The 27560-nt window shown below is 33.0% G+C and overlaps 2 protein-coding genes across 2 annotated transcripts in view; both read left to right on the forward strand.

The window, feature by feature from the left end:
- Positions 1 to 16304, forward strand: part of LOC125673156 (uncharacterized) — a 271989-nt gene extending 255685 nt beyond the window's left edge. The window contains exons 7-9 of the mRNA XM_056160770.1: positions 491 to 541; positions 3023 to 3141; positions 16215 to 16304. Of these exons, the coding sequence (XP_056016745.1) occupies positions 491 to 541; positions 3023 to 3141; positions 16215 to 16244 (200 nt within the window). The 3' untranslated portion in view covers positions 16245 to 16304. The remainder of the gene's footprint in view (positions 1 to 490; positions 542 to 3022; positions 3142 to 16214) is intronic.
- LOC130053561 (receptor-type tyrosine-protein phosphatase H-like) overlaps positions 1 to 27560 on the forward strand; it is a 412921-nt gene that overhangs the window by 328100 nt on the left and 57261 nt on the right. The gene's annotated exons all lie outside the window — the stretch shown is intronic.

The raw sequence follows: 27560 nt of genomic DNA on the forward strand, positions 1-27560 counted from the left end.
TAGAGGTCATCATAAACAACACCTTTGGTCATAAAAAGTTCAGTTTTCCATCATTTTGCGGAAGTAGTAGTGAATCGTGGCAAAATTGATATTTTATGGGTCGGAATAAATCCGAGACCAGCAGAAATCAACCACAAATATGTTATAAACATAATAAAACTTTATGATCCGATGTCCATGTATTACTTTTGTACATAATTATAAAACAGATGAATTAGTCTTTCACGTTTTTAGCTTTCGTAGAAGTATATGCTTTGAAACATATCCATGTAAAAGAAAACAGTGAGATTAATGTACAAGTAAATATAGCAGGTATGCATAAATCATACATTTTCAGTTGGTCGTCTATAAATAAACCTCCGCGCGTCAGGGGATCCTAACATCATATATAAATCGGACGTAATTATGTGAATTTAACGCTAAAAGAGCATAATTTTTTATATGTTGTTATCATTTAATATATAGACTGTCCTGATAACATGTTTTGCAGATAATACTACAGATTCAGTAGGAGCCAAGCCGTTGCTGCCTCCTCCGTCTGGTAAAGTTATTCAATGCTTTTTTTTTTTGTATTTACTGTTCAAATATCTATACGGCATTCATCCAAACAAATGATAATTAACAAAAACGTTTAGAGAATTGTAACATGAACCATTACTGATATTTTTCCAAACGTTCCCCATCTCTCAAGTGATACTTTTTGTTTGATTAAGTCAAGTTGAATCGTTCATACAACACATATTCTGTGATAAAAACAGTATGGATTTCACTATATTTTCTTGTCTTGTAAGATAATTATACAAATGAAAGGATTATGTATTCAAAATCAATGAGACAGGCATATTCATACCTGCCAATAACTATCAACACGACTGTACCGAAACCCCCAATTCTAAATTTACAGTAATATGAAAAGGTAAATACTGGTGTAACGAAAAAGTGAAGATACATTAATTTATTGAAAAGCAAGGTCAAAGACGTTGAAGTATTATCTAATCAAAATTTAGCACACGTACATGCGCGTGGTGGTATATAATTTTGACCATGCCGATCTGATACAAGGATTACAACATACTTACAAAGCAAATTTCAAAACATCTTTTATGATGAATGAAGTACATCAAGTAAATGTGCGTCCAAATTAGCAAATGCACGTGCATACATGCGCATAAGCGTGACTTTCATCAATTCTAATCATGTTGTTTTACAGGTACCCTTTAGTATGTACCTATGCTGTGGATATTGTATTTTGTTCATTCCTAGGAGAGATAAAGGGGTTTGAGATATAAATCGATGAAAATTTAGCACACGTGCTTGTACGTTTTAGTCTACAAAGAAAAACATACTTATCAGTTTGGGATCTAAACATAAACCTACAACATAAATTCCATGACATTTCATTGAAAAATACATCTGTTATAGATCAATACTTGACTTTAGATGTTCAAATTACAATGCACGCGCATTTATATGGACGTGAATTTGATTAAAGAAATTTTTACACAATTCATTAGGCAGTCTAATCGTAAATTGACAACGAAAATTCATTCAAATACCTTCTTTGTTAAAAGGTTACTATACTAAGCAATTGAAAGGAAACCAATTTATATGCATACACGTGCACATGAGGATGACTAAGCAATTTTGTTCAATTCATTCAACAGCTATTCTTATCATATACGTATAATATGAACTACATCGAACAACATGAGTAAACACACACGTGCATGAAAAAACAGACAACCCCTATCGTCTTGTTATCGTGGTCAATCATACAGCTTTTGAGAAAACTTCCAAAACATCAGCACCAGATATCAATAATAATAGGAGTAAAAACAAAATGTTCCAAAATTACGATTGGGGAGCATGAAAACAGTCGATTAGATAGAGAGATATTTACAGAATTGCAGTTCAGACTATTTGTTATATACAAATGCTTGGAGAATATCATAAAAGTTCTGGTTTTGAGGTCAGAAAAGGTTAAAGCTATATTTAATCCTTATATTCAGTCAATTATATGTAAGTCACCCTAGTCATTCAGGTGACCTATTTCCATTCCTTCATTCCGTCGTTGTTCGTCATTAACTTTAGCTTCTCCTCGACGACTTTCCATATTCATGTACATGTAGCTATATTTTATTAACATCTGTGTACGGGATATGTCTTAGCTGATTCGATACACAAGACCATCTTCTGCGTATGAAGAAGTTTTAAAACCGAGATAACTATTGACCAAAAAAAAAATTGCAACGGACTCGTTTCAAGTCAGCAGTTTATCAAATTATAATGATTTTATTTCCAAATACAACCTGCGATCAGGTGAAATGTTGTATAACGTATATCACACCAATTGTTAGACCGTTCTTTGCATACTGATTTTGACTGTGGATTATTTCATTTGCCTGATCAAACAGAGGGGCTACGGCGAGTATGACAGGTCAACAGATAGTACTTACTCCTCCCAAGCATATGATCCCAACTCTAATTTTTCCAGTGGTCCGTGTTTGCTCTTTTTTAAATCTACATACATGAAATGTATCAATGTTATCTTCGTTTCATCATTATGATGTGCGTTTCGGTTTGATATTGAAGCAAAATGCAAAAACAAAAAACCCCACCCAAAAACGATTGTAATTACCAAAGTAGTTTTAAGCTGATAAGCTGAGGATCGGTACAACTGAATAGGTTTTGTAAGATGTAAAACTTATACGGTACCAATTTTGATGCACCAGATGCGCATTTCGACAAATAATGTCTCTTCAGTGATGCTCAAGCCGAAATTTTGTAAATCTGAAATAACAATAAACTTGTAAGAGCTAAAAGAAAACCAGAGTACCAAAAACTGGAGTCAAATTTGTCCAAGGATCAGAGCTATGCATGAGGGAGATAGTCCTTAATTTTGAATGAATTCCTAAATTTTATCCTAGCAATTAAATATACATCCGTATTTTATAAGTCATATAAGTTATACATCATTTGAACAAAACAGGAAACAATATTAGTTATATTATCATTTTCCTAGGTCCAACCAAGGATGTGGATGCAACACCTAGTCCTAAAAATGAAGAGGCTTTGGAGACATTGATTCCGTTTGGTAAGCATGTCCAACAGTTCCCTTTTATATTGATAGCAATAACATGTGTAGGTTCATAATTGTTACTTGAAAGCTCAAAAAAGAGAGATTTTTTTTCACTGCAGTATGATTATTTACTTACAAATAAGATGATGTTACAGGGGTTTCAATAGTTTTATCAAAAGTCGGCATTTCAGAAATACTATATTCGTTATGGTAATCATAATTGAAAATACAACTTTTTAATAGGTTGGACAGCCTAACTGTTTTGTGTCAATTCGTTGACCATACGATATAAATGGATTTTAATTACGAATTAATCCGTTATCATGAAGATATAGTGGTCACAGAGGATGTGACCGGTCAACAGGGGGTGCTTTCTCCTCCTAGGCATATGATTTCGCCAGGTGTTTCTACGAGTTGGTGCTTGCCCTAAACTTAATTTTGTAGGCATTCTGGAATCCATGAAATTGATCCTTGTTCGTTATGTTCACTGTCTTACACCACAAAATAAATACACACGATGTATCATTTCATTTTCTTTTACAGTACACCTACGGTTAGGTGTGCATCATTTTGGTAGGAACTTTTACTTTACTACAAGAATCCTTCGATAAAAACAACAGAATTCCAAATAGCTTTAGAAAATCATGAACTCTAACGAGAAAAAAATGTGCATGCACGAAATGATATAAATATGAAAAAGAAGAACTTGATACATTTTTCAGAATGGGTTAAAAGTATAAGAGCAATATTAAAAGCCCGCATTATACATAATGAAATAAAAAGTACATACCACCTATCATTCTGTGTTTAGCAAACCGGAAGTGATAAAATAATTAGATAGGTTACATGAGGAATGTTTTGGTTCCAGTTGACAAAGCTTGTAACGACATTGTCTTTTTAAACGAACTTTGCATTAATTCGACTTTTGATAATCGTACTTATACTCCAACTGCCCTTTCAAAAGATGAAATTCTTCAAAACCATGCTTCAGATTTAGACACATTTAATATCCCAGTCAATGGGTCGGATAAATATCAGTTACCGTACCTATACTGATTCCTAAACTTCATAAAAACCCATACAATCAAAGATAAATTGCTGGATCCAGTAAATGTTCTACCAAGCCCCTATCTTTGCTCCTCATGCAAATATTAACAGATGTGAAGGAGAAACTACAAACGTATTATGCACCTACATATACCAGAAATGGTGTAAATCAAATGTGGATTATAAAAAAATTCTGAAGAACTTTTAGTAAACTTGAAATCGCAAACTTTTCTCAAATCAACAACATCAAAATGTATGACTTTTCAACCCTTTACACGACCATTCCTTAAGATGAATTAAAGACTATACTTTTTGACTTCATAGGCAGTTGCTTCTTAAACAAAAATGGAAAACGTAAATATTCCTATCAAGTGATCAGTCATCTAAAAACTTGCTTTGTTAAACGCCACTTTGATTCTACGCACAAGTATTCTGAAATTGAAATAAAAAATATCCTGGAGTTCCTCATTGATAATATCTTCATGGTCTTTGGTGATCAGGTTTTCCAACAGTCTGTTGGAATGCCCATGGGTACGAATTGTGATCCTTTGTTAGCTGCACTGTTTATATATTCCTATGAATCAGAATTTATTCAAAAACTTCTACGTGAGGAGAAAAATATCTTGCTGTGGTCTTCAATTCGACATTTAGATATATCGACGACGTATTATGTATTAACAATAATAATCTTTATTCATATATCAATTCGATATATCCCAGTGAATTCGAAAAAAGACACCACAGAGTTGTCCACCTCTGCTTCATACTTAGATATTTTATTGAAAGTAGATATTAACGGCAAGCTAACAACACAACTTTATGGCAAACTGATCTTTTGTAGATAAATACTTTACGTAATACATTGAACGTTTGTAGCGACATAGCAATAACGGAACGGATCAAAGATCTGATTTTAATCAGATTGCTTAAATTCCAAACTGAAACCTCATGAGTGACAGTCTGATTACCCACCCCACCCCCTTTTCCTATCGTCGTCAGGGGCCCTGACGACGATAGGAGAAGGGAGCTGGTTTTAATCAGGCTGCATGAATGTACATGCACTAGGCCCTATTTACCCTCGAAATCAGTCCTTCAATGTTAGAGTGTTTAAACTAATATCCATAGTACCTGTATTCAACAAGTTAATGATTTATGTATTACATGTATTAAAAATATTCCTTCTCTTTAGTATGAATACAACAACATATACATCAATATATGTATTTTTGAAAATTTAACCTGATGCAAAGAAGTCCGGTGCGGTGTTGAATTCTCCGCATTACCTCGAACACATCATATGTGATAGCCATTTGTACAGCAAGGTTTTATTTTTCGGAGCTGAATAACACACCGGAGTAAACTAAATCATCACTAGATAAGTGCCTCATTTGTAACTGACGATTTGCGGTGCAAATCATGCGCTGATCCAGGAATATAGCCTCGGGTGTCAATCCCTGCATTTTTGGGGGTCTAAACAAGGGTGCAAACATGCAGTATCTACTAAATAGATCTAGAATATATACAAATATGATGCAATATGTATATGTTTGTCTATAGATTGTTTTCATGAAACACTGTTAAGGGATGGGTGTCTATCTGGAACCATGCTGCTCTTGCAATGAAACATTGTTTAGGGAAGGGGATAATTTGATTTGATAGTTAAAACGATGAAAATGTCATGGAGCTATTACTTTTCAAATTGAGTGGGTTTGGGTAGGAGTCTGAACCCATGCTGCATCCGCTCTTGCAATCAAACACACAGAAGGGGGTATTTGTATCTTGTTCTACAATGAATATTTGAATTATATTACTGTTTACGTAAAATAATTTATAGGTATACTTACGTATTCGAGTTGAATTTCTTTTAGAAATAGTTTTAGGTTACAACTTGGAAATCAAAATAACTTTCAACAAAATATGTATCTAAAATACAGCCATCATACAAGCTACATGAAAACCAGAACTGACACATGCTCCTCCACTACTTGGGGAGGAGTTATATTTTTCCATTTTTAAGAAATAGTCTTAATTCATTATTGAAAATAAAGACAAGTGGCTGCAGTGTGTTAAATATCTTGAGAAACAGAAGTCATTTCGTTTGTCATATAGTTGAGTTGTTAGTTTTCTATAAATGTCTATGTTCAGTATAGAAGGTGAAGATAACGGACAGTGATTAATTTCATAACTCCTACAAGCAATACAAAATAGATAGTTGGGCAAACACGGACCCCTGGACACACCAGAGGAGGAGTAAGCATCCCCTGTCGACCGGTCACACCCACCGTGAGCCCCATATTCTGATCAGGTAAACGGAGTTATCCGTAGTCAAAATCAGTGTGCAAAGAACGGCGTAGAAATCGGTATGAAACACGTCAGACAGTATATGACCCAATTATTGGTTGTATTGACGAACTAGATCGTTATAACGACCATATAATTTGCGAAATGCTGACTTCAATCGAGATTGTTGAAACCCCTGTACCATCAATTTGTTTGAACTAAGTTCGTTTGGTATGATATTAGGCCCCCTGAATCATTAAATTAAAGTTCTGATAGTACTGATAGACGGTGACAGCTAGGCTAAGGTGACCTTAAGGTGACCTTAAACGGTAACTGCCTGAATGAGGAATCGTTAATGGTGAATCATTTTGTAACGATAATTCAGTAATGGTAAAACAAGATAATTGTAATTAAATTCAAAAGAAGAAACATGTACAAATAGTTTAAAATTGCAGTTTCCAAAATTGAATTAAGATCATGCCTTGTAAATGAGGAATTTATTTTCTCATGAGAGAATAAAAGCAACTAAAAACTTATATCCATGCATTGGTATATTATACAACCTGTCAATGGGTCAAATGTTTCCTGACTTTTTTCATACCAATTGTTATGCAGTTCTTTACACACTGATTTTTGACTGCGGATTACTACGTTCACATAATCAAAATATAGGGCTCACGGCAGGTGTGACCGGTCGACAGGGATGCTTGCTCCTCCTGGGAACCTGATCCCACATTTTGTGTATCCAGGGATCTGTGTTTATCAAACCCTTAATTCTATATCTCACAGGAGTTATGAGATTGATCACTGATCTCTCTTTATCTTCACCTTTTCATTAAAGTCTGTGACCTATCCAGTTTGAAATAGCCATATAATTCTAGTGTTGTGTATATCACTATTTGCACTAAATTGACCTTGATTGTTCTAGAAGGTTACGTTTACTTTTCATTTACACCTCTGACCGACATTGTTATAGATCTCATGTTATTTTAGTAGAAAGATGATGTAATGATTGCATCATTAATGACAATATTGTCTTTCAAGATTGTACTAGAAAATTCATTCCTATTATATATACACTTAAGTAGCAGTACACGTAAGAATCATGCAGAGGGTGGCATACTGATAATCTTGGATTTTCATGAAACTTTCCATAACTCTTCATAATAATGATATATGAAGATATGCAGAGTAAAAACATTGTGCATCAATGGTTGCTATGGAAATTAAAGCATTTGTGTTTCCATAGCAACCACTCTATTGGGTTTTGTAAAGTGCAGACATACACACTTCTTAAAATTTGTATAAAAATGAAAATAATAATTTTTCAAACATAATGATAATTTATTTAGGCGAGGTAAAGGTTACTTCAATATAAAAATGTAGAATACTAATGAAATACTATTATATGGTATCTGTAGAGGACTTTGGAATAGGCATTGTTTTAATATTTATCAATTTAATGTAAATTCGACAATTTTAAGGTATTTTAAATACATATTACTTTAGTTATCCGAAAAGTGCCAAATTTTGATACATATTTTCTAAACAATCAATACTAAGTGTACTCAAAATCAAAATCAAAAGAGTCGGAAATGCACATAGTAACGGTTGCTAGGCAACTCTTTCAGGCCCATTTCCAACACAATAAAACAAGAATATCTGCAATATATGCATTAAAATGATTATATTAACTGAAAATAAATACAAATCATCAGGGTTCACTTTAGTTTATTGACATTTCAGACCAATTGGAGAAATCAGACTTAAACCATATCACCATAACAACTGATTTTCCTTAGCAACGCACATAAAATTTAAAGTTGTATGATTAAATTGCACTGGAATGAGAACCTAATGCAAATATACCAATATATGATTTTCTACTGATATGTTTAATCCAATGAAGACAACAGGTTTAACTATATCACCATAGCAACCAATTTTCCCTAGCAACAAGCAAAAATTTCAAACTGTACAATTCCAATTGCCTTCAAATGAGAATATACAAATATATCAACATGTAATTATATAACAACCACTTTCCCTAGCAACACTTAAAATATTTATTTGTGCAATGCCATTGCACTGAAACGAGTATATAATTGAACATTATCACCATATGAATCATGATTCTCTACTGACATGCCATAGCCATCGAAGACAATGAGTTCAATTATATCACCATATAATTCTCTCTCTCTCTCTCTCTCTCTCTCTCTCTCTCTCTCTCTCTCTCTATATATATATATATATATATATATATATATATATATTCTGCATCTTTATAATTATTTTACATTCATGTTTGAGTGAGTCTCTCTTTATGTACAATTTTGCTGCAAGTAAATTTTCCTGGTACTCCTCGAACTATGAAATCTTGTCATTATCTGGTGTAGGCCTCCATGCTTCTCAGAATTCCTATGAGGATTTCAAACCATGCAGTTCCATCTGCAGCCAGATTGTGAAATCTTTTTAAGCTTGTGATGCAGGACAAGTAGTTAAAATCCTAAATAACATGACCCTTGAAAGAGGATGAAATAAGTTTCTTCACAACAGGACTGGTAAATTCATATATGTACAATGGTTGAATGGCAGGCAGTCCCGATTTCTTGTCGAAAGGTTATAAGTTGTCTACTGTGAAGGTGCATTTCTTTTGTACTCAATGATGCTACCTGAAAATAGTTTTGTTGGATCAGAGACATTGTTTTTAAAAAAAATTGCACAATGTCAAAAATGCCTTTATATGATTTATAAACATTTTCACGCATTATAAATCTGTTTTATTTGATTGTTAACACATAGGTCAGAAGTCAACTGCTATGTAAACAAACTTGTCATTATTATTGTACATATTGTATATTTTTTATCTTGCACAGACCAAAAGTCGGCTGTGTTTTTATTTCCTTTTTTTTCCTTTCTCATGTATTATTTCATAACGTTGTATCATGACGTCATAATGATCTTTGTTAAAGCCTCAATACAATCCGTCATAGTTAAATCTATACGTGTAATTAATTAAATGTGGATCATGCCGACTTAGTCATCGTTGGATATATTTTTTCTACTTATTACCAAAACCATGGACATTTTGTGCAATTTTAATATATATATATATATATATATATATATATATATATATATATATATAGTCTAAACACTTTGTAGAATATATATATAGTGACTAATTTCGTAACTCCTATAAACAATACAAAATAGATAGTTGAGCAAACACGGACCCCATAGATATACTAGAGATGGGATCATGTGACTAAAAGGAGTAAGCACCCCCTGTCGACCGGTCAAACCTGCCATATTTATTCAAACAAATGGCAATTGACAGAAATGTTAAGAAAATTTTAATATGAATCGTTACAGATATTCCCAAACATCACCCATTTCCTAGGTGATACTCTCTGTTTGATTAAGCCCGGATGAATCCTTCAAACAACACATTTCACTCTATTTTGTTCAGTTGTAAGATAATTTAACAAATGAAAGAATTATGCAATCACAGAATTGTATATACTAGTAATAAACACCAATTTGAACTTTTCAAAAATGTAACATCGTAAAAGAATATCATAAAGCTCTATCTTAGATTTCTGGATTTTGATCTTTCAAAATTGTATCAATTTCAAAATCTTTCAAGATTAAGCAACTGTAATGATAAAGTTTTAAACGTTTGTTATAATTTCATACATACATTGTACTGATAACGTCTTTTGCAGAATCTGTAGAAGAAACAACAAAGCCATCTACTACGTCTGGTAACATTATTCAATCTTACAATTTTGTAAAAAGCGTTCAAATATCTATCCGGTATTTAATTCAAAGAAATGAAAGTTAACAATATTGATCAAAGAATTGTACCAGGGGCCGTTACAGATGTTCCCATCCCCCACCCACTCTCCTGAGTGATACGTTTGTTTTGATTATATCCATTTGAATCGTTCAAACGACACGTATTTGAATACAAACAGCATAAATTTCACTCTATGTTCTTCATTTGTAAGATAATTATACAGGTGAAAACATTATCCAATCAAAATCAATCAAACGACCATACACATGCTTGACAATAATTAATAACATGACTATATGTAAAAATGCATATAAATTTACAGAAAAATGTCGATGTCTTTGAAATTGCGGTTGCTGCGTATTCTATAGCATTTGCGTGGACCTTTCATATTCAAAAGATACATACATGTACACGTGTCCACAATCGGGAAAACAAACGATCGGTAACTGATTTTTGTTAGCGTCAAATTGAAGTGAACCGAAAATATCGTGAATCGTCACATTGAATGCTGAATTAAATCAAATATTGATGAAACTCTTAATTTTGTATTCCTTTTAGGATTTATTAAATTGATCACTGTCCGTTTTCCTCACCTTTTCACCTGTGCAAAATTAAGACCACATGGCTATTTTTGTAAATTGAATAAATTGTAGCTATTTTACTGTCATTTGTTGATGCTTACGAAGTTATGTACATCAAGATTTTCCAAGATGATTTGCATAGAGCTCTAGGAATTGAATTTTGAATTTTAAGTAGGATCATACACAATTTTAAAGATAAAGGATACGTAAATGTCTGATGTTTAAGTACAAGTTCTTGCACTTCAAGCAATGGAGAATTGTTTAGTTGTGTAAGTCGTGTCAATCTTTAAGAGGAGTTGTAGAAAGAAAATACATGAAAAATTAGCATAAACCAAAGAATTATTAAGTTATGTGTGGAATTTTTCAAACATGTTCTTGTGCTAGAATATTAGTGTAGTGACATATTTTGACAAAAATGAGCAATTTTAAGAGTATTACTATATAATATGTTGGAATAGTAAAATAGAATCCAGACAATGTGTTAACGTACTAGTGTCTATATGTATGTAGACATAAATAATTTGTTTTGATTATATCCATTTGATTTGCGTTGATTGTTATAAAGAAACAATATAAGTTTATGGCTTTTGAGTGTACTTCTCTATTTTATATTATTATTTTGGAATAATTCTCAATCCCAGAAGCATCTGGTGCAAATCTACATAAAATAAACTCCCATCAGTACTTTCAGTACTTTGATCTATGAAGTACTAACTTGAAATTTTTCTAGAATTTGTTTCTAATGAGAGAGAGTATCAGTATCTGAAATAACTGCAGCTTCCTCAAGAGTTCTCGCATACTTATCTTCTAAATGTGTTCTCAAATCTTGATGAACACGCTCCTTAAACACTTCTACTAAGATGAGCTGATAAAGGCTTTTGAAATTGTCATGAATTCCGTTAGATCTCAACCATTCATCATAAACTTTTAAGATCGTTATCTTGCCCTTGTCGTAATATGAACTATCAGTTATGGATAGCGCCGAATAAACACCAGCCACTTTGCCAATCAGTACACTTTGTAACACACCTCACCAAACATCCCGCAGCCATTTCAAATTTTCTGCAACTTTCTTGAAATGCCGAAAATATTTATAAACTGATTTTTTTCTTGAAATTTTGGTACTAACTCAATGTTTTAGCAGCATCAAATTCAGTCCTAACATGTTGGCTCTGTAATCTCAATTTCTCTAACTCAAACTGTCGTTCTTGTTCTTTCTCTCTCCCCTCTTTCAATTTCAAGAATTGGTTTTTCTCTTTCAGCTCTTTAATTCGTTTTCTAGTTTCATTTTCTCTATCTGCATTTTCGGACTTTCTCTAATTTTTATTTTTCTAATTTTATCTGAATTTACGGAAGCCCATTAGTGCAAACTAAAACTAAAAACAACAAGGAAGATTATTATATAAAAAACGAAATTAGTAGATAAAAAACGAAAATACTAAATACAAAAACGAATTGTTTATATAAAAAACGAAAATATTAAATAAATAACAAAATTACTAAATAAAATACCAAAACTAAATAAAAGATGAATTTACTAAATAAAAAGAACTACTACATGAAAAGCAAAATATAAAATGTAAATCTCTATCTACTTTACGAAAAGAATTGTTGACTCCTAGATATTGCCATGTACAACTGTACCAAATACACTGAAATTTAGAGAGTTAAAACATTATGTGTATTTATTTTTAACATCCATCAGTTAGTTTGCTGTCCTCCCTAACATGTTTATGCATTATGCACTCCACCTTTATTTTGTGCTAATGTACTTACACGTTAAGGAGAAGAACTCGTAAGTTGTACGAACCTGCGTCTGATCCTTTTGTATATATTATATACAATAGAATACGTTCAAATCATACACTTGTATGTATTTAGTTATATACTTGTACCCTTGACAATGTTGTTTAAATACTAACTTATATAATATTTATGTACCTTATGTACCTTTGCATGAATGGTTTAAGTGGATGAATTAATTGAATTGAATGAATTCTTAAAGATTTCAAAACAAACCGTCTAAAGGGGGGGGGGGGCTATAGTGATAAAGAAATCCATCAAAACATACACGTGGTACTTGTTAACTACGATCGAGCCCCATCTGCTATCAGGTGTAAATAAAAGCAAAAACAAATAGGGTATACCGCTTGTTTTTATCACAAAATACAACCCATTAAGCAAAAGCACATCCTCCAGAGAGACAAAGACGTTTTCTCTGTTCTACATTGTACCTATCGTGTGGTTCATACCAACACAATAAGAATTTAGGAGTTATGCTCACAATCTCTATTTTAGAATAATCAATCTACATGATTATTGTGAAGCGCAAATGATTCTCTTGATGAGGCGGATTTGCATGCAGCTAAACATCAATCTATCAATCAATCAAATCAATTGGCTCAATATAATAACCTCGTACCACACCGCCGAAACACTTAATTAGTGTAGAGTCAAGCGATTGTTGAGGTACTAGGATGATGGGAGCCATATATGCTCTTACTAGATTGATGCAATTTTGGAGAAATTCTGTAATCCGATACACGAGGTCTGGGACCTTTCAGCGAACATTGAAGATAGACGTGTAGTGAATGGATACGTTGGCTGTTTTCTAATATCATGCTGCATTGACGATAATTATATCGCCGTAAATCAAAGATTTAGGAACCATGTTTCTTCCTTCTTAAGCTCTACTGATACACACGTATTATATTCTCAAAAAACTGTTCTGAATTTTGTTATATACTTAGTTTTCGTTTTTTATTTAATGATTTCGTTTTTTATAAATCAATTTCTTTTTTATTTAATATTTTCGGTTTTAATTCTTAAGTTTATTTCTTAATTTCGTTTGATAATCAATAATTTCGTTTTTTCATTTACTAATTTCGTTTTTGATTTATTTTTGGTTTTCAAATTTGGTTTTTTATTTAATAATTTCGTTTTTTAATTTAGTTTTGGTTTGCACTAATGGGTTTCCGTAAAAATTCGAATTCTATTATTTTGATTTGTTCATCAGTTTGTTTCGGAAAAATCATAAGACTCAATAATATTTTCTTTTACAAGTTTACAGTTAAATTTATCAACTCATCTTTTTTAAGGCATCGAACACCTGAACATTCGCCGAAACAAGAAAATCTGAGACCGAAAACATGGTAAATTCTGCTGTCTATGAAATTCAATAATTCAGGGGGGGGGGTGAAATTGAAATCTTGAAAAATGCGACATATATTTTTTTATATCCCGGACGAGCCCCCAATTCTGTTATGGGTTAGAACAAACCCTTAATATAACGCAGCAGAATTTACTAACAAAAGAAAATTTGACAGTTGATAATATCTATTTATAATTAATAATTGATAGAAAATTGTAGCAACAGCAAAATACTAACTTACGGCAGTTGAACAATAAATCTACACAGAATCTACGCACACAAAACTAATAATTCTAAAATCGTAGTTCCCAGTATAATAAAATTCAAAAGCATATAAAAGTGTCTAACCAGAGCTTTTTTATCATAACTATTTCAGTGTACATATAATAGGAATGCATTTTATGGTACAATCTTGAAAGACAACGATGCAACCATTTCATGTATGTCATCTTTCTACTAAAATAACACGAGGCCTAGAACTATCTCGGTCACAGGTGTTAATGAACTAAACATCACTTCCCTAGAACAATCTAGGTCAATTTAATGCAAATAGTAATATACACAACAGTTAGAATATGTGTCTAATTATAACGACACATTTTTTTCTATAATGATTGATTGAATATTCTTTAACGTCCCTCTCGAGAATATTTCACTCATATGGAGAGGTCACCATTGCCGGTGAAGGACTGCAAAATGTAGGCCTATGCTCGGCGCTAATGGCAATTGAGCAGGGAGGAATCTTTATCGTGCCACACCTGCTGTGACATGGGACCTCAGTTTTTGCGGTCTCATCCGAAGGACCGCCCCATTTAGTCGCGTCCTACGACAAGCAAGGGGGTACTGAGGACCTATTCTAACCCGGATCCCCACGGGATCGATATATAATGAGTTAGTATCTTGTTTAGATGAAGTACTATCTCGTTAAACTGATTTAGTCATTTCTTTCAATGTACATAAATGTATATGTAATTTGAGTTGACGGTTTCTCTTAAGCTATTTTGCTTGTTATATGATGTGACATTGTAACATTTATTATGTTCATGAAGTTAGTCAACAAGTTGTTGGACTAACACGTTTTCTACGGAAGCTTATATCGCCCATCCACTTGTAGGGTTGCCAGCTTGCCAATGATCATGTTGTAATATCACATTACAGAACACTTTTGGACTTTTACTACTGACTTTGAATTTTTTTCATTCAATTTAATTGTTTTCATGAAACAGTCCGACACGTTTTGCCGCCAATTCAGGATAGTCTCATCCTGTTAGTTTGTTTCTATTCTTCCTGTAAAAGAATAAAAAAGCATTTATTTACTTTACACAAACAAACGTTTAACACATGCTTGATGATACATATTTCTTCATGATTACATTGATTCATTATATACTACATTAGCAAACTCTACCTCATTGTTGAAAGGTGTCAGAAAACATTGTAAATCTAAATTAAAAAAATTGTCAGTGTAACTCAAGTCTGTACTATGTTTTATACTAGTAACTGGTGTTGGTGGGGATGGTTCCCAATTTCATTCGAAGCTTGGAATCTGTGACCCAGCGTTTGTTTTAGCGATATTCTATAATGAAAAAAAAAACCAAATTGTTTCCCTTATCACAAGGCTTTGAAATTATATGAATAGAGATAAATACTATTTGCATCATATACATAAATGTTAATATAAAGTGTCATGATTTTTTTTATAAAACTTTAGCAAACCATATATATATATATATATATATATATATATATGCACTGAAGTCCGCCCCGATTGTATGTCACTTGTTTCCTAATATATACCTGCAGGTGTACTCAGAATATTAAGAATACAGAGTACAGAAGGTAGATATAACTGTCGAAGTAAATTGCGTAATAAATTCATTTGATAATTACCATGTATGTCGATGAATGACTAGCCGCCAGTCGCTAAGGAACCCAGCCGAAACCAGAATTATTTTACAGCCCTGAATTTTAAATTTTGTATTTTATGATTCTAGCCAGGTGAACTACCTAGACCAAAAATTACGCGATTCCAAAAGTTGCCAAGAGTCTTTGCAATATTTTCTACAATCGTTGTTTTTCTTAATCATGGAAAAACACATTACAATAATCAATTCACATTTATTTTAGAATTGTGAATTTATACTTCATAGATTGTATGAGTTAAAAACTGGAATAAATTCTTGTTTTCGTAGTTTTGTTCTGGTCTTCATTATTCAATATTCAATTTTTTAAAATTTCATTTTATATAAAATTCAGACATTTTATTTTCAGGGTCACAATCCTCCTCATCCCCCAGTGTAACTACTACAGCGATAGCCACCATAACGACGACGACGACGGTTTCTACAAAATTAATTCCTGGTACAGTACTGTAATGCTTATCCCATTGAAAGTCAGGAAGATTATTCTCTCTTATAAATGTTATGGCGATATGTATTTATCACAAAGTATCAGATAAGATATTTTATTTTGATTACGAACTGAAATCTAAAACAAAGACCACAATTTAAACGTCTTGAAACTTTTCTGATGCTTAAGAATAAACAATTTCCTAGAAATGTATACAATTCTCTTTCGTCTTAGTCACAATGTTATGTACATGTAATTACAGTATCGCGTAAAACACCGAATATTATTGTTTACATGTCGACCGTCTTATTCACTGTAAAATATTCAAGAACATTACTTTATCTAATTTTGTCATTCCGACCAACATATATATGTATAATGAAAGGTACAAGAAAGTCTTTAATATCTCTGCATTGGATATTTAAAGAACATTCACACCAAAGTAACTAACTCTTATCAGTATTGTAAGAGCACGACTTGAAAATTAAGTTTGCAACTAAACGTAGCGTTTTCCAATAATTGTTATTGTTGTTAAGCAAGTTTCAATGTTACTAGAATATTACAAATCGGCAAAGAGGTAGATTTTTCTTGATAAAATAGCTGAACTTATAAAACAGATAGATTAGGACTTAATAGAAAAACTGTATACCTACGATAAAGTGTATTTAAAAAACCAAAAAGGTTATTTAGCAATTTCTTAAAATATTTCATTTCTATTGGCAGTATTTTCAGAAAAAGAATCCAAAATGAATATTTATATTAGTAAGTGTATATGTACAATATCTAAATATACTTCAATAGACATTTCCATTTTCATATTGATATAGATCTCACTTGTCAGAACGACAGTCTCTTGGTGCAAGATACCAATAGCAGTTGTGTAATGCTTCGTCTTAGTAGTATTACAACTAACCAAGTGACGGAGCAGATCTGTGTGGAAAGCAGTCCACCTTTCACAAAATACGAAAACAACAACGCATGTTTCACGAAAACCAGTGAAACTGGTTTGCTTGAGGATCTGGAATCAGGAACAAACTATACATTAACTATATTTGCTATCGATTCTGATACAGGAAGAAGTACAAATAGGACTGACTGCAAGTTGACAGTTACCACAAGTATGTTTCACTGTAATCGATACCATTCCTCCACATTTTGAATGTTTGCACACCGCATGGAGCAAACTCATCTCGCTTTTGAAATGTCAGATAGTTCAAATGGTTATACATAAATGTTGCTTTTCTGTACAGAGCCAGAGAAGCCGATATGCAATGCTCAACTAGTGTCATCATATACTGCTGATAACGTCACCCTCAATCTGTCAAAGATTAGAACAGATGATGGAACGAAACAGCTCTGTATTTATCATAAACCGCCATCTAATTCTAAAAATGGTGCATGTGTTTCTAAAGACTCACAGAACACAACAATAACGGGACTTCAGCCAGGAACGTTGTATACATTTTCCATATTTGCCGTCATTGGGAATCTCAAGAGCTTAGATGGATGTAGGAATATTTCTCAAGTCACAAGTACGTAATGCTTAAACTTACTTAAACTTACATGAAATGACATTGTATATGTATTACAGTCTTTACAAGTCTCTCTTCCACCAATAAAAACTGGGCGCCACCATATAAGTGAAAAATTGTTGAGTGTGGCAGAAAGCATCAATCAATCAATCAATCGATCAATACATATCTAGTGTGCCCCCCCCCCCCCCACGAGCACCAACGACTGCATGAAAACGCCTTCCCATGAACGCAATTAAGTCTCTAAAACTGCCTAATGATGTTGTTCCACTCTAACTGCAGAACTCGGGTCAATTGTTCAATAGGGTTTAAATTGGTGATTTGGATAGCAAAGAAAGAGCCTGGATATTGTGTCTTTGTAGAGCATCACGTGTTAGTCGAGCAGTATGCGGTTTGGCGTTGTCATTTCGGACTACTACCCCGGCATGATGTGCTTGCATAATTTCATCAATATATCGTTGAGCCGTTAAACTACCCTGTATGTGAAGCAATTTTGTTCTGCCTGTGTAGAATATTGCTGCTCACATCATAACACTACCCCTCCACACTGATCATCCTAATGGATGCAATTTTGCGCAAATTATTCATTTGTGGTGATAGTACACTCAGGCCTCTGGAGTAAAAGCAAGATTCATCGCTAAAGCAAACTGTCCGTCAGCGTTGCCACTGTCATACTCCATGACTTTGATATCATTGATATCGGTTTCAACGATGTTACAGAGTCGGTCCAAAATCATTACAGTGATTATTATCTGTATAATCTGAAAGACGTCTTTAAGTTTGCTGATACGATACAAAATTTTAATGCATATTTAGGAAAAGCAGAAAAGAATATATCAAAATTGTGAATTTCACAACTCATTTGTTTTACCCTAGGAGGGGTTCATATTAGTTATATCGTGTTAATGTTACATATTGCACAGTACGTAAATAAAGTCTTTCATCAGTATTGACACTTTCAGAGGCATTTAAGTTTTCAGAACACATCTATTAAACTGTTGCTGGTTATTAGAATTTAGCTTTGTATTATGCGGAACAGGATCTTTTTTTTAGATCCCATAACCCTTGTGATTTGATAATTTGAACTATTACCAAAGTGACTGATAATTCCTGTGGGTCTCTTGTCTTCCTAATGTAGATTTATCACCCTCGTTGTGATTTTTCGCTCTTAACGCGTGAATAACTCTATTTCTGGTTTCCTACTTTTCATTGATTGGGACTAAAATATCAAGTTTTGGAAACAACGCGACTGAAGCACGCTATATTATATTTCATGATAAATCATGTGCTATCATTTCAATCAACCATTGCTTTTTCTGAATATGTTCTTTCCTTATTTTGTTTTCGTATGCTGTACCTTGTGATTTTTATTTTTCTAGATATACCTGTTACATATGCAATATTGTTTACAGGACCAAGGGATCCGACATGCCCTGGTGGACTTGTATCATCATTCTCCAATAACAGCATAACACTTAATCTCACAAAGGTGACAACAGATAACAGGACCCAAGAGCTCTGTATTCACTATGTTTTACCGTCCAAGTCTGGGAATGCATCATGTGTAAACAAAACCTCAACAGGGATCACGATACCGGGACTTGAATCAGGGATTCAATACTCATTTTCCATATATGCCTCAATCCCGACCCAAGACGGTGGAATACAGAGTTTGGATGGATGTCGAACAAAAACTCAGTATACATGTATGTATTAAGGTTCCTGATAGCATTTCTAGAAATACTTTCCAATATTGATTACTCGTGAATATTCTTATGCAGACTACCTATATTAAGATACAATCCTGCTTAATTAATATTACATTGAAAGATTTCATTTTATTCGCTAAGACGTTTTTATCTATTAACATTGATCATTTTCATTCACATGTCTATACCTGCGATTCGATATATAGTACATATATCTCAGTGAACTCGAAAAAGGATCTTTCATATCCGTTTCATATTTGGATATCTTAGTGGACGTAGATGTCAACTTTAAACTACCTTCTCAACTTTATGACAAACAGGATGATTTCAGCTTCTCCATCGTAAACTTTCGATATTCATTTAGTGATATTCCATCATCACCTGCACATTCGATACGCGAGAGCATGTTCTGTGTATGTACATTGTACAACAGTTTCGATTACAGTCAGCATTTTGAAGATTTTATGGTTGGTATGATCATGTAATTTGCAAATACAATCTGTCGAATGCTGTCCGTCACACCAATTGTCAGGCCAGTTTTTAAAAAAAGAAATTGGTATTTTACTCCGTTTACCAGATCAAAATATAGGGTTCATGATGGGTGTAACTTTCAACAAGGATATACTTACACCTCCTAGACACATGATCCCACTTCTGGTGTGTCCAGGGATCCATGTGTGTACTACTTTCAATTTCTGTATTGTTTCTTATAGGATGTATGAGATTGATCACTGTTCGTTTTCTTTACCGTTTCATCAAGGAATATCTGCAATATGTTATACTTCTTATATTACACTTCCCATCTAGCCTCCAGGTCAGAAAAGTTCCTCAGTATTCCTTCGGAGGAGACCTCAAAAACCGAGGTCACGTGTCACAACAAGTGTGGCACGATAAAGATTCCTCCCTGCTCAAAAGTTAAAAGCGTATAGTATAGGTCTAAATTTTGCAGTCCTTCACCGTTGACGTCTCCATATGAGTGAAAATTGTTGAACAATATACAACCAGCCCATGGACACTAACTAATGTCCTTTATCAGCTGTTTTTATATTCTTAAATATTCTTAAGAAGCTGATTTTATTGAAAAGTTTCTGCATAAGAAGAAAAAATATCTTGCCGTATTTGCTATAACCTTCAACTCGGCATTTAGATTTATATAAGAACTTTATCTATCAACAATATTCATTTTCATTCATTTGTTGATTCAATATATCCCAGTGAGGGCAAAATAAAACAAACCACATCACAGAGTCTTGTGTATCAGTTTCATAGTGGCTATTATATAGAGCATAGATATTAAGGTAATCAATGTATAACAAAAGGATAATGAACGATTTTGAAGGATTTAAATCAACAGAAATGTATATTGTTAAATAAAGATGAAAGTGAAATTGATGAAATTCACATGACTGGTAAATGATTAGAAGCTAACCTTTTTGCACTTCAGACTTTTTTCAAAAGTTATCTACCCTTTGTAAAAATAAGAAAAAAATAAAAATGTTTGTGGTAAATGATTGATTTTATTTCATATTTTCATTAATAGAAAGTCTATGTAACTTTCTACAAGGAGATTTGTATAAAAATATATTTCCTTTTAAAATATTTTAATAAAACATGCTCTTCGCGCAGATTTCAAGGTTAAATTCTAGGGTGAAATAAATCAAGCAATAAACAAAATTTAAAAAAATTCCTATGGTGCATTATTTTGATTTGGTGAACCCTTTAAAATGACACCTTGATTTCAAAAACCACACCATCCATTTACTATATATAAAATGTAATTAGTTATTATATCATACATTAAATACCTTAACAGCAAGCTGGAAATTCAACTTTATGACAAACGAAATATATATATATATATATATATATATATATATATATATATATATATATATATATATATATATACGGTGTGACCGTTTGAACAAGCGAAGCATGAAATGGTCATTGGCCTTCCTAATTCGATTATAAACGGTAAATTAGAATCCAGTTTAAAATATATATTTATCTTATTTATGAAATTTCCCTTGCGCTAAACGCCAAGTAACATATCAATATTAAAGTAAGGGGATATATGAGGATAACTACAGTCCGTCTATTCATTTACCGCGGAGAATATAACGCTAGTCAAGGTAAATCGTGTAAATGTCACATTAAGATTCGACTTTTTCTCTCTTCCAAATCAAACAATTATAAACAACAATACACCCTGTTTGCAATCTAAAAGACATTTAGAATTAAACAAAACTAACCAACACATTCAAAGTGCTAACACAGTTAAAGTAAATATATCATATACTTTTACTTAAAGAAGCCCATGAACTCGTTCATTTTTTAGTCGTATTACTATTTTTGTATTTTAATAATTTGCAAAAAAATGTAACAGTGATAATTATACCATTCATTTTTAACAAACTAGACATTTGATTACAAACTGCACGTCCGTCTTGTAGTTTTGGCATTTAAAATTAAAACACGAATAGCTGTAGAAGCAACTATTTAAGAAAACAAAATGGCGGCGCCCATATGGATCACAAAATTTTCAGTGAACGTATGTAGAGATTATCTCTATTCATTTGCTGATTTTCTGATATTTTCTTTTACATAGATGTTACCTATAGAGCTTTGCTCCGCGGACGGGCCTTCGATCCGTTCGAGCTTCACTCGGTATAAGTTACCATTGCATATGCAGCATTGTCGCTTATTAAATCCGACACAGTAAGATGTAAACAATCCACATGTTAATCGATTTTGCGTGATGTCAGCTGGTACATTTAGTGATACATGACGCATCATATGTTTTCATATGCGGATCAAGCAACCCCCAAGTGAAAATACATTCTGTTATGAAACAGCAAAGTTGCAAGTACTTGATATAGGACTATCCCATTATTTCGCAAATAATATCCTTGTATTAGAGTTAGTATCGAGTTTTAAACCGGTAATGTATTGTGTACGAACAAGTAAAAAAAAACTTATACACCTTGTTTAACATCGAAGAAAAAGTCAAACGAAGGAATGTATGTGTATGTTTTGTTATATTTTGCTATATAAAGAGGCTTCCCTCAGAAGTATGGCTATATAGTGAGCGTTCTCTCGGGGAATCGCACTATATAACCAGACTTCCAGGGAAAAGTCTCACTATAAAACCAGTCTTCCCTCTTTATGGTAAGGTGCTTTAGTACCCAGAATACTACTCTTTGCTATAATTTACATGTGTTTATTGAAATACAAGCGCGGTTTCATTTGTGCGCTTTACCAAAACATATGTCCGGAATTTAGGTACCTTAAAATAGACTGATTTTTATATTAGTCGATATCATGGCTTCTCAGAAAATGCGCAAGGAGGTAAATATTTTCATTTGCACTTGGGAAACTCAAACACTCACAACCAAACATAATCCAATTAGTACAATGCCTGAAATATTGCCAAACGGCGTAAAACCGTAATCAATCAATCAATCAATCAATTAGGAGTGATGCAAGGTTTCAGCTTCAGAGGGATGGGGATGGGAGGGCGGATGGACCAATCCTCAGGGCCAATGGGTCTGAAGAGTCTGCCATTACGCTTCCAGTTAATCCCTGGTGGGGGCATGGGATGAAGCCCTGATGTTACAAAGTTAAACCCCTCAGCAGGTTCTCCTACTTTATGCTAGGTTATTTAGTATTACTTTAGGATAATGAAGGACCCAAAGGGGTATTTACCACCCATGTTGAAAGTTCAAAAGTTATTTTCTTTAATCGTCAATCACCGTATGAAAGTCCCATTAAATTAGACTAATCTAGCTTTTTATAGTGTAAGAGCAAGAAAAGACTCCTCCTAGTTATCCCCTGAATGTTAGTTTGTACTATACATTTACACGTATATGTTCAAGAGCAGAATAACTAAACTATCTTACTTGTATTGCATTTATAAAACTTTCTTTTAAAGCAACACTAGCTGTCATTATGGTGTCGAAAGTTTTTGTTCCAAAATTGTGGTTTACTATTTCAATGACCGAAAAAATAAGGTTTATAAACTTCTGTTATGTTAAAAAAAAAACCTAGCAAGAGGCTCTGAATGAAATAAAATTACATTATAGTCTTCCCGTACAAAACTTGATTTCTATGTAATGCAAGGTGAAGATAACGAACAGTGATCAATCTCATAACTCCTACAAGCAATACAAATATCTTTTATTCAACAGAACCGAAATCTTTATTTTGATATGATTTTAAATTTAGTTTTAATTTTATCAATGACTATAGTTAAAGTTACATGCGAAACTATCATAAAAGCATATTTTTACAACAAAATAAAATTTTCAGATTTAGAGTTAATATTACTACTAGAGCTATTATTGATTAGTTGGGCTAGAAACGTGGAATTTTTAAAGAAATCTTCCTTACATAGAGTAAATTCAAGCCTGTTCAAATCATGGTCCCCGGGGATAGGGTGGAGCAACAATATGGGCGCTGATACATGTACATGTATACAGGAAAATTCTTCAAAAATATCATACATGAGATTGATCACTGTTCGTTATCTTCACCTTTCATGCATTCGTCTGCCCATACATTGTGTCCTTGTATAGAGTACAAGAGTAGCCTTTCCTCCTTACCATTTGTCCTTCGAAAACAAGGGCCGGATTTTACGAAACTATTTTAAGATATGTCATAAGATATATCATAAGAATGTCTTAAGATCTGACTTATGACAATCATAAGATACGACAGTACCGTTTCACAAAACTATCTTAACTTCAAGAAATCTTAAGATAGATCATACGACGTTGTTATATTCGTTACATTGTAAAATAACGTGTTTCTTTTATTATCTCTTAACTGCATGGGTGAATTTAAATGTTAAACAAAAGACTAAAGTATATAAGAATCTAAATAGGATGTTGATATATTACGATTTTATTCATGTTATGCTTTAATGTATTTGCTAGTTACTAGCTTGAAAATACGGATGTATATTTAATTGTTGGGATAAAATTTAGAAATTCATTTCAAAATTAAGGATTACCTCCCTCATGCATAGCTCTGATCCTTGGACGAATTTGACTCCAGTTTTCGGCACTCTGGTTTTCGTTTTAGCTCTTACAAGTTTATTGTCATTTCGAATTTCCAAAATTTTGACTTGAACGTCACGGAAGAGATATTATTTGTCAAAATGCGCATCTGGTGCATCAAAATTAGTACCGTATAAGTTTTACATTTAAAAGATTTAATATATTGCATCTCTTTTCTAAAGTATATGATTATGCACGTTACTCTGTATTTCAAAAGTTACGCTCGGTTTGTGTACCATTTGATTACAGAAGTTGTGATATAAAATGAAAGTATTGAATTAATTTTGATAAAAACGTCCATATCAAAACATCATATGCGAAATTTTATATAGATATTCTCCGTCGTTCCACTCCTCCGAAAATAAATATGTTCTTAACTACATGGAATTTGAATATAAAATACAATAGTATGATTAATGAATGCGTTCATTAAAAGTTCGCAACGTCGCTCTTGTTTTGTTTCACAAAATAACATACTGAATAAAAAAAGTTCCGTAATCGAGGACATGGGTGGTTCGGGAAATCCAAAGACACGGGTACTACCAGTACTTTTGCAAACCTATAACGAACGTCACATTAATCAAATAAAACGCGTGTTCGATTATACAGCTGTATCTACTGGGTGTGAAAATGTTTTTACGTGAAAAAGCCAATTACTGAATAAAACGAAAAAGTACGAAAACTACCGAAGATAAGAACATGAAGAATGCATTGATCCACCACTGTTTTTGTGTCCCTAAATATTCGAATGCGTTTACTTGTGACCACCGAGCGGATACGAAGTCCGTGTGTTGAGATAATTCGGTGCCAAAATATTTTTAAAAGATGTCTATGAAGCAGTCCCAACCCCTAGACACCTTGCTAACTAGCAGCATTACCCCTACGTAAATATGACTATATAGAGAAATGATTACTTGAAAGGGTAAAAACAAAACATAAGATAAAACCATCGGTTGGTTTGTTTCATTTGATACATTAAGGTGAAACATGGAGATAACGAAACTTGATCAATCTCATACACGTAACTCCTTTAAGGGATACAAAATAGAGAGTTTGGAAAATACGGACCACTGGATATTCCAGAGGTGGAATCAGGTGCCTAGGAGGAGTAAGTATCCCCTGTCGACCGGTCACATCGGCCGAGAGTCCAATATCTTGATACGGTAAACGACTGATCATACACAGAACAAGCTCTTGTGTATCGAATCAGTTGAGCAATGTAAACACCATATGCAGGTTATAATAGGATATTGCTACATCAATATGGGAAGTTGACGATTGGGAAGCTGAAATCATTTTGTTCGTCATAAATTTGATATACTAGTTTGCCGTTGATATTTATTTTCAATAAAATATCAAAGTACTAATCAGATGTGGAGGTCTCTTTATGGTGTCTTTTATATCGAGTTCACAGGGATTTATCGAATCGACATATGAATAAAGATTATTATTATTAGATAAAGCGTCCTTGATATATCTAAATGTCGAGTTGAAGGCCACAGCAAGAGATGTTTTCTTCTCATGGAAAAGCTTTTGAATAAATTCTGCTTTATAAGAATATAGAAACAGGTCAGGTAACAAAAGAGCACAATTCGTGTCCATGAGAATTCCAACAGACTGTTCGAAGACCTGATCACCAAAGACTACGACGATAATGTCAATGAGGGAATCCAGCATATCTTTATTTCAACTTCAGAGTACTTGTGTATGAAATCAGAGTGGTGTTTAATAAAGTAATTTTTGGATGAATGATAAGTAGATACGAATATTTCCTTTTTCCATTTTTGTTGAAGAAACAACTTCTATGATGTCAAAATATCTAGTCTTTATTACATTAAGATATCAATAATTGATTTAAGGATACCATACAATGAATGGAATATATAGTGTGCAATAATTGAATTAATGATGACATCGGTTAAAATATGACATGCAATACTAGTAGTTGAATCATTAAGCATATCTTCGATTCAGTGTATAGTATAATTATTTCATTAATGGAAAGGGATAATCTTTATTATAAGTAAAAAATGATGTATCTAATTCACGTCGATTTACATTCCTTTGAAGATAACATTTTATTCAAAATATTATCCTTGATAAGCTCATCCAATTTTTAAATAGTTGAACATTCAATCTATATATCAAAGATATTGATAAGATTTCAACCAAGGTGCATTGCTGGGAAAGTTTCACTATTAGTGGTTAGAGAATATAGCCACTCCTCTAAGGCGGACAACTTTGAGGCACCAAATTAACATAACCTAAAATTATTGAAGATATCTTTAATTATTTGAATATGTCATCAATTTATTTCATGCACTCTACAATTCAGTAGAAGAGAACAATAATTCATTTAATGCGCCCATCAATCTAGCGCAATATTTCTCATGAACTGAATTGATGCGCGCAGTAATTTAATTGATACGCAAATCCATTCAATTGATAAGAGCGATGATTGATTTCATGCGTTGCGTGCAATAATTGAATTGAAAATATCATCAAATAATGAAAAATATCTTGAATTATTTGAGTTTATGTTAATTTGGCGCCCACATATGACTCACTAAATGGCATAACTTCTCTTCCTGTGGAAATTCAAAAATAAAATCCAAACCAAGCAAGTAGAGGGAAGCTTCACCACTGATAGTTTGGGAGGAAGTCTCACTATATAGCCAGATTTCCTCCTGGGGAAGTCGCACTATAAAACGCCGTACTAGATTTGTCACATGCACAATAGAATGAGGTTGAATTCAACAAAAATTAGACATCGTTATTACTCTGGTACTTTATGTTCGTGGCCAATGTCATATTGTCTATGAAAAAATACAGCAAAAAACTATTGAATATGCATACAAAATACTTTGGTTGTAGAAATATGAATGAAAATGGTTCAAAAATAAGACCCGTGTTTTTAAAACTCTTTCCAACGCACGTGCTATATTTCTACCAATTCTTGGATCTGTACAG

The sequence above is a fragment of the Ostrea edulis genome, chromosome 3 (genome assembly GCF_947568905.1).
Source record: "Ostrea edulis chromosome 3, xbOstEdul1.1, whole genome shotgun sequence".
NCBI lineage: Eukaryota > Metazoa > Mollusca > Bivalvia > Ostreida > Ostreidae > Ostrea > Ostrea edulis.